Consider the following 8,825-nt stretch of genomic DNA (forward strand, 5'->3'; position numbering starts at 1 on the left):
AAGTTTTAGCTTCCGTTTTTTATGATGACTTTGATACATTATGATTGAGGATGTTATGTAGGGAACCTCCCTTTTATTTTTCACACTCCGATTTTATAAAAAAAATATTTTTGATTTTGGGATGTTACAAATGTAAAAAACTATATTACATTAAATTCTGAAACTATGTATTTCACCACAACATCATCTCTTTTTTTGTTGTTTACGCAATGCTATGAACCACGGAAATCTTTTTGTGTATGGATGTATGTGTGTGTGGATGGATGCATGGATTTATGCTATGTATGTAAATAATAAATGTGGGTTTTTAGGAAAATTGCAACAATGTAATGTGTTTTACAGGTTGAATTGTGATTGGATAATTCGTGTTAGTTGATAAAAAAAACATTGTTGTATAAATTAATAAAAATAAACATTCTTGCAAAATAAGTAGTTTACAAAGTGTCACAATAAGATAACAAATTTTCTATTACCAAATGATCTTCGGCCTAATGTCTCTAATGTAAAGGGTTGAAGGGCTCAAGTCTTGGACCAAATAAATAATGTTGCAGTGATGTGCCAATTCAAACAAAAAAAATTCCTATTACAATATTGCACATTCTAGTATAGTAATAAAAAAAAAAAAAAATACTTAGTCTGTGAATGACACTTTATTATATCAAAGATAATATGAAACAACATTAAATAAATTAGATTTTGAACTCTATGTAACGCCAAAAATACATGAACGAGGGCATCTCCAACTCCAAAACAAAGGAAAGAATATGAAAATAATAATAATACCAAGTACTTTTGCATATTTGCCTAAAGAATATTATTGTTCAAAGTTTTGGGGCATTTGCTTTTTTTTTTCTTTTAATCTTTTTTTTTTCTTATTTCTTGTGTTTTAACACAAAAGGAGATCAAAATATATACTGCAATAATGACCCCCAAAACAATCATAACTACAATTTAGTCGTGCCATAGTAATTGGCTAACTGCCAACTAATTCACAACCATCACAATATCAAATTGTAATCCAACTAACAACAACATTGTAACATAATCATTTATGTTTAACTTGCATACATAAAGTACTTGATGTAAGCGTGTTATAACAATTATTCAAACTTATTTTGTATCTTTAGTTGCATTATGTACATAAGTTGTACAAAATACGCAACATGACACATCGAATGCATAACTTATTCAACGCAAAAGTGGCGTCCCTTTCCCACTGTTTTCACGTTGAGGAAAAGATCGTTCGATGAAGAATAACTTAAAAAGTCTAATCAACTCTTTTGGTTGCTCCATGTTGACTGCGTGACCCGTCTCCTTTAAAACTACAAGATCCGCAATTTCACCTAAATGACTGTAAAAAGCACAAAATCATTAATTTTTGGTTTTTTCATTTTTGTCAAAAGAATATGGTATATCAATTTTTAAGTTTTAACAGGTTTATTTCGATGGAATGGAATGACAAAGGAATAAAATGTCGAAAGGTCATGAAAAAAGTTTGTTACATTTCATGATCATGTTTGGTTGGCTTATTGGCATGAAGTGAATTTTCATATGAATTGTTTATATGATATGTGAAACAAAAGGTATAGTTTTAAGTTTAAACATTGCTTGATATATTATCTTATTATAATTATTGAATTTATTATTTACGAAACTATTGATTTAAACATAATTCAAGCTCATTACAACCTAAATAATATTTTGTACTTGCCTTTTTAACCTATAGCCCAAATCCAAAGGGAAAATCTGATCTTCTTGCCCCCAAATGATTAGTGTTGTCTGGAATAAGTAATCAAAATTTCAATCATAAAACTATATACTTTTTTTTCAATGTAAAAGACATAAATACCCTTTATTATAAAAATAATATGAGAAAGTTTGACTAAATGTTATTTGAATTACGTGAGGGATCTTAGGAAGGTCAGCAAACTTTCTATCCTTTTGTACAGCTTCGATACATTCTTTCTTCTCTTCAAAGTATTCAACGTTCATTTCCTGGAAAAAGAATAAACATATACTCATTTTCATACACATTCGCTAGTGAAATTCTAGGGTTACGAGAGTAACGGAATTCAATTCCTTTCCGTACAAAATTGGAATCGGAATTGGAATGGAATGGAATTGAATTCCATTTCCGAAGAAGATAATATCAGGGGTGGAGTTGACCAAAGATAAAATATTCATCTTGAACTCATGAACTCATTCCAACTCCATATACGATTTCTATGTGCTAACAATCATCGAAAAAGACTTACTTCGATAAAATCGTTGAGCACGCAATTGGGTGCACAATTCACATTCGGGGGGTTAAAGAAGGTAATCGTCAACAATTCCCTGATTCCTTCAGGCGTTTGAGCAAGCAAAACGTTTGCAGCATCTTTGATGTTTTTAGCACTAAACAAACCCTCTTCCAAATCTATCTCCGAATCCAAACAAACCCCAGCACCGAGAATCACCACCCTCTCAAACGCCTCCGGGAACTTCGCCGCCATGCTATACGCAACAAACCCACCGTAGCTAAGCCCCACCATGTTAATTTTCCCCATCACTCCCAACGCTTCCATCGTCATCATCACGCACTCCGCCTGGAAGTGCTCCGTCCGATCAAGTCGCGACGTGTAGGAGTCGCCGTAAAAGGGCAAATCGGGAACGTAGACGTTGAACAGGGGAGTGACGCTGGAGATTATTCGAGTCCACTGCCATTTCGCGTTGGCTCCAATACCATGAATCAGGAGCAAATTAGGTTTGGTGAGTTTGTACTTTTTTGGTACCCAGCAGTGGATGGTGGTGTCGCCGTCGTGGAGGGTGGTGATTGTAGATTTTAGGCCGGCTGAGCTAAATGATCGTGTCATACAACACTCTCCGCACACAGCGAAGTTACAACAATTCCCCATTGGAAAAGTTGATTAATTTACATTCAGGTAGTCAATCAAAAATTGCATACGGAATTTGTGATCTATATCCGTCAAAAAGGAGAAGGTTCCTCCTACTTTCGGAGGGGCCATTGATGATGACAGAGGAATTGGGTGGTTAAAACCTGGAACTCGTGAATTAAAAGATACACAACACAAAAATGCAGATTTTTCGGAATTCAGGTCCACATAGAGAGTGAAAAATGATATTTCACGTTTCTATATAGATACCAAATGTTGGACTCATGTTTTATATTTAAAAGAGGATGAAGCTTTGTAATTCTATTTTATTAGCATGAGTTTCATTGCACGTAAAATTTAATAAAACTTGTTTGTGATATAAAGGTGTGCTTGTAAAAGAGAAAAATAGATATTATATTTTGTTGTTTTTATTTGTATAAAAGTGATTTGTATTTGGTAAAACACTAAATCTATATGTAAGTTTTAGGAGTTTTTATTGCTACAAGTTTTAAGCAAATTATAATTTTTATAACAAATGAATATAATAATGATTAAAATAAATAAATAAATATAATAATTGAAAATTCAATAAGTGATAAAAATACAATAACAATAGATTGTGTTACAAGTGAATATTTAAAATATAATAGAAATCTAGTGTAGCGAATATTTTGTAGAGAATTGTCAAATGTGACAAGTTGGTGAACTTGTGTTTGATTTGAGAGTTGACCAATTAAGTAACTACGATCAAGTTTGTATAGCTTATTGGGAGGATGGAACAAAAGTGTCGGTTTCCTTAAAGTTATTTAGTTGCGTCGTGCTCACTAGGGCGGCACGTTACACCTCCAACACAGATGTACATTTTTAGGGTTGTATCAACTTTTTCTTCTCAGTCATCTTCGCTCTTTTTTCTCCAAAAAGATTCCAGTCCTTTTACCCTACTAAAATCGATTCTCCTCTCTTAATCTCATGGAAACTTGAAGCTTGAAGTTATTAGATGAAGTCTTGTATAAATCCTTTTCATCTGCTTGCTTGGAAGTTAACTTTCCCCAATTTCCCTCCAAATTCGTTCTAGAGTATATGTGTTTGTGCAAATCCGAAATCTATATTCCATTTATGACCTTCATATAAGTTTATGTTGCAATTCCTTTCATCGATCCATCTCCAAGATCCAATTAACAAATACTTGTGGGATTTGTTGAGTTTGGATGATGATTGATGGGTTTTTAAACCCTAGATCTTCGAATCGGAATTCTATGTTCCTTATATTAATATGAACTTGATTTTTTGTTTAGAATAGGTATTCAACTTTAAATCAATGATCCATTTGTCACCTCATGAGTCATGGTGAGGTTTCATGGTGCTTTGTTCAAGCTCTAGTTTCGATGGTGTTGTTACAAGTATTCTAAATAGGGTTTATAGAATCCAATTTCATGTTCCAAGCATTTATTTGAGCTTGAGTTTATAATTAGATTATGTATTTACATTAAAAATATTTTATTCATTTGTAATTTATGTCTAGAGTTTTGGATGAATATATGGCTTCTCTATTATAGTTTGAGGATTTCCCAAACTATTGATGTTCATAGATCTAAATTCAAGCTCCATTTGATGTTATGATGACATCTTATGTTCGAATATGTATTTCATCATCGTTTGATATCTAGAGTTGGATTTCTTGCAAGTATTGTCATAATTAGTGTTCTAATGATTTGTAGAGTTCATAAGAGTGTTGGAACTTGGTATTAAGCCATGTTTCATGCTTAAGTTTTTGGATAAAAAATTTCCTACATGGAATGGTTTTTCCATGTAAATTTATATGTTTAAAATCAAGTCTATTAGTCATTTGAAGCAATTCTTTCATCTTTGGAGTCTAAGTGTTCATTTAATCTTCAAAACATATTTTTATAAGATTTTGATTATTTGAGTTTAATCCAAGGCAATGAGACATTTGTGGGATTCTATCTTATGTCAATTAGAGTGTTATAACATATATTTGAAGCTTTTTGAGTCAATTGGTTGTATTTGAAGTTCTTTTGCAAAGTAGGTTAGCTAAATGAGAAAAAAACTTGTCATTTAGCACAGGAAGCGCGACATACCCATGGAATAGGTGCAACATGTCTAACATTATATATCGTTTTTTGTGCTTTGTGTTTTGCTTGTGTCTCGAGTTTGGATCATTCGTTTGGTCTCCTTGGTTCTTATCGATTATATTAGGACACTTAAGATGCGTTGTGAGCTAAGGATAATGAGTGGACCCATGAAATGGTATATTAGTCTTTTGACATCTTCTGATGATTACATTAGGTGTTGGTTGAGAGGTACAAATCTTGAATATGTGTGTTTCAAGAGTAGAAGAGTGCGATATTACTAGTCAGCGATAGAGTTTTGTCAAAATAACCAAGCCATCCCTCATAACATCGCACAACATTAGAATCACCAAACACAAAGAAAATGACACCCTTTCTCTTCATGTACATCATAATAAAATTCCAGATATCTTACCTCTTATGTCTTGTGGAGTCTAAACACTCAAATTAACAAATCTAAGTCTACATATGACTCATTCGCCCTCTATAGTGACAGAATTATCCATACAAAGGATATTATATTTTATGAAGATTATCGAATCCCATATCGAAATAATACCTCATGAAGACCTTTATCATCACTACATGCAAAATCAAACTCAGTATTCTCACCTTAGATAAATCCTACCTCGACATCCGAGTTTCTTGAATGCCTAATAAACAAAGTGTCACTCGTCTCCTTTTCTTTAAAGTACCCAAACCACATATATTAACACACGCAATCTTCATTATTTACACGTGTTCACACCAATACTACTAATTATTTTCAATAAATCATCTTGACACACTTCAATTTCATATCCATAGATTGATTCAATATATCTTTTCATTTCTCCAATCAATGAAAACCCCACTTTACTCTCTTTCTTTTTCAAGAACATTTATAATTTTTTCGGTGCGGACGTATTAGAAAAAGAAGTTGAAACACCTTTCTCGATAGGACCCTTGGACCAAAGTGACTTTGCATTTGAATTTTATGGTGACTGATCGAAACCCATCAAAAGGCGAGGGTTTACAAGCCGTTTCAAATAAACATCATTTCTTGTGAAATAACTCACCAGTTTACAGATATATTGTTGGAATAGTGTCTAAGGCTGCAACTATATTAGGCAAGTATTTGACCCGGTTGTGCATGGTCCTTTTGGGTTGCCTTCACCATAGCAACTTGATAGGATGATTTATTAAGAGAGAGTAAATATTATTAGTATATTATGAGAATAATATAAAGAATAATATATTGTTATTTGATTAATATAAGTCACAGAATTAATTGGAATTAATTTGGTGACTTAAAGAGATTAATTAAATAAGTGGGTATAAACTGTCAATTGTTTGATAGTTAAACTTTAGATTGTAAATCCATACAGATATGTATTGGACGGATTCTAGAAGCTTGGGATAGCTTCAAATCGTCCAAGGGGTTATCTAAGGAATGGATTTGGATAGCTTTAAGAGAAGATTATCCAATTAGGGTTTAGGTTGTAACCCTTAAGGAGTCTACAAGTATAAATAGACCCTATGGCATAAGGAAATCGGCACTTGATCTAAAGTAGAGAAGCCCTGGCCGAATTCCTCCCCTCTCCTCTCTCCCAAATCATCCTCCTTGCTATTTGGTGTTTGTAAGCCATTAGAGGAGTGACAATTGTGACTCTAGAAGCTCCAAGACAACAAGATCAACAAGGAATTCAAAGGTATGATTCTAGATCTGTTTTAACATTGTTCTTATTCCTAAATAGTCATTAGAAGTCTTGGATTCAAAGCATGTTTAATTAGAAATCCTAGATCCAAGCATTAGGGTTTTGCATGCGCACATAGGAAAGTTCTTATGGCTAAAACCCATCAGTGGTATCAGAGCCTAGCTTGGTTTTCATTAAATTGTTGCTTATTTGTTTGAAACTTAACTGCAAAATTCATTTTTTGTGTTTCTGAGTCATGGACTCGGCAAGTTCTATAGTGGACTTGGCGAGTTGGCCTGACTCGGCGAGTCACGTGGTGCACTCGGCGAGTCCAAGCGTCAGGAATGGCCAGATTCGTGATTTCTTCATGATTATCTTATGGAAACTTACCTTAATCATATTAGATCAACCCTAATCCGATTTTTTGATATATATGACTATAATCTTGATCTAATTAAAGATATTTATCAACTAATAAAATCTTTAATTTCCTTATATGATAATTAATTAATTATTTTGATTATTTTGGTAATTATCTTGTAAGAAATCTTGAATAAATGAAATATAGATAATTAGGAAATTAATTGTTAATTAAAATTATTTGTTATTTGATCCTCCATGTTTTAAATGTTTAAAACTTGTCCTCAAGTTTTGAAATTTATATTTTGTGATTAAAAGTTTTATTTAGACAATTTAAATTTCAAACCCTAGATTTTAAAAAGTTTAAAATCCAACCCTATACTAATATAATATTACAAGATTAATATATATATATATATATATATATATATATATATATATATATATATATATATATATATATATATATATATATATATGTATAACTAAAATGCTAGTCTTACCGTTAGTAGGCCTCATTCACGAAGCCGATCTATAAGGTGGGTATAAGGTTGCGGCCTATAAAATGGTGCTTAATGGGTGTACACTCACACCCACCGCTTGCTTGATCGGTGGAGGGTCATTAGCCGAACGGGTAGGATAGGGCAACCTCATCCTCTCATTAAAAGTATAATAAGTAATACAAAGTAACTACACATATTTTAAAATTTCCGAATCTTAGTTACTTTAGGAAAAGTGAATTGATGTAATCCCATGAAATTACACTTTGCACCCTTGCTAAGAAGTTAGTGGAGTGTGTGTGGTTTACCGGCACACTAATTGGTTCTAAGCAAAGGTGGCAAAGGGTGATTCATTGTTTATCATAGTTCGATGGAGCGTGTGTGGTTTACCGGCACATCGAATAGGTGATCGTTACAATGAAGGCACCATGTGAATTTGCATGGTAATTCACACCCGCTTTGTGATCCTCGGTATCCCAGTCACAAACTAGAGAGGCATATCGAGATTTAAACATGCCATTGAATAGTTTTCAATGAATCTCATCCGAACCTAGGAATTCTCAATACATTTAGGACTAATAGTTAGGTTTTATGGTGGAGAATTAGTGAATCGTCATTCACTTACCTTCAATTTATTTGCATGTTAGATTACGGCATCCCTTTTCTAATATGTAAATGTTGTTGTTGGATCCTAGCCCTAATTTTTCTTATTGGGTGATAATTAGGGATTCATATTCTAATCTATCTTTGTCTTTTTTTTTTTCTAATTGTAGATGTCGAACGCAAACAACGTTGCTGCTAGTTCTTTCACTTTGATGAGCCTTTGCCAAAAGGTCCCCTTCGATGGAACGAACTTTAGCGAATGGATAAGATACATTCGCACCATTGCTCGCTATGAGGATAAGGAGTATGTCCTCGATGAGAAGCTCGAGAAAATCAACACTGAAATCGCTACTCCGGCTGAAATTACCGCTTTTGAAACTCATGAGCGAGATGCAACGAAGGTACATTGCATCATGATAGCCACCATGAACTCCGAATTCCAAAAGTCCTACGAGGACATGTACCCGTACGTGATGCATCAAGACTTATTGGAGAGATACCACCAAAACGCGAGACAAGAGCGTTATGAGATTTTCACTAACCTGATTTCCGCTAAGATAGGTCATGGAGAGTCTCTTACCGTGCACCTGCAAAAGATGCAAAGGTATGTCGACCGCCTTCGCAAATTAAATGTTGACTTTGGGGAAGACTTGGCGATCGACATGGTGCTTCACTCTTTGCCTCCGATGTACAATCAATTTAGGATGACCTACCACATGAACA

The 8,825-nt window shown here is 33.6% G+C and overlaps 1 protein-coding gene across 1 annotated transcript; it reads right to left on the minus strand.

The window, feature by feature from the left end:
• Positions 1-1,023: 1,023 nt before the first annotated feature.
• On the minus strand, positions 1,024-3,028 carry LOC111917843 (uncharacterized). Its single transcript, XM_023913481.3, has 4 exons — positions 2,256-3,028; positions 1,903-1,995; positions 1,712-1,779; positions 1,024-1,351 (listed from the first exon to the last, which is right to left on the minus strand). The coding sequence occupies exons 1-4, from the start codon at positions 2,892-2,894 to the stop codon at positions 1,189-1,191; spliced, it is 963 nt and encodes a 320-aa protein (XP_023769249.1). The 5' UTR covers positions 2,895-3,028; the 3' UTR covers positions 1,024-1,188.
• Positions 3,029-8,825: the final 5,797 nt, after the last annotated feature.

Source organism: Lactuca sativa, chromosome 5 (genome assembly GCF_002870075.4).
Source record: "Lactuca sativa cultivar Salinas chromosome 5, Lsat_Salinas_v11, whole genome shotgun sequence".
Taxonomy (NCBI): domain Eukaryota; kingdom Viridiplantae; phylum Streptophyta; class Magnoliopsida; order Asterales; family Asteraceae; genus Lactuca; species Lactuca sativa.

Excerpts from the sequence above, each read along its gene's own strand:
- LOC111917843 (XM_023913481.3), bottom strand. The coding sequence starts at position 2,894 with ATGGGGAATTGTTGTAACTTCGCTGTGTGCGGAGAGTGTTGTATGACA. Across the intron at positions 1,780-1,902 it reads ACCTTCCTAAGATCCCTCAC|ACAACACTAATCATTTGGGG; the intron begins GTAATTCAAATA and ends TACTTATTCCAG. Across the intron at positions 1,352-1,711 it reads TTGGGCTATAGGTTAAAAAG|TCATTTAGGTGAAATTGCGG; the intron begins GCAAGTACAAAA and ends TGCTTTTTACAG.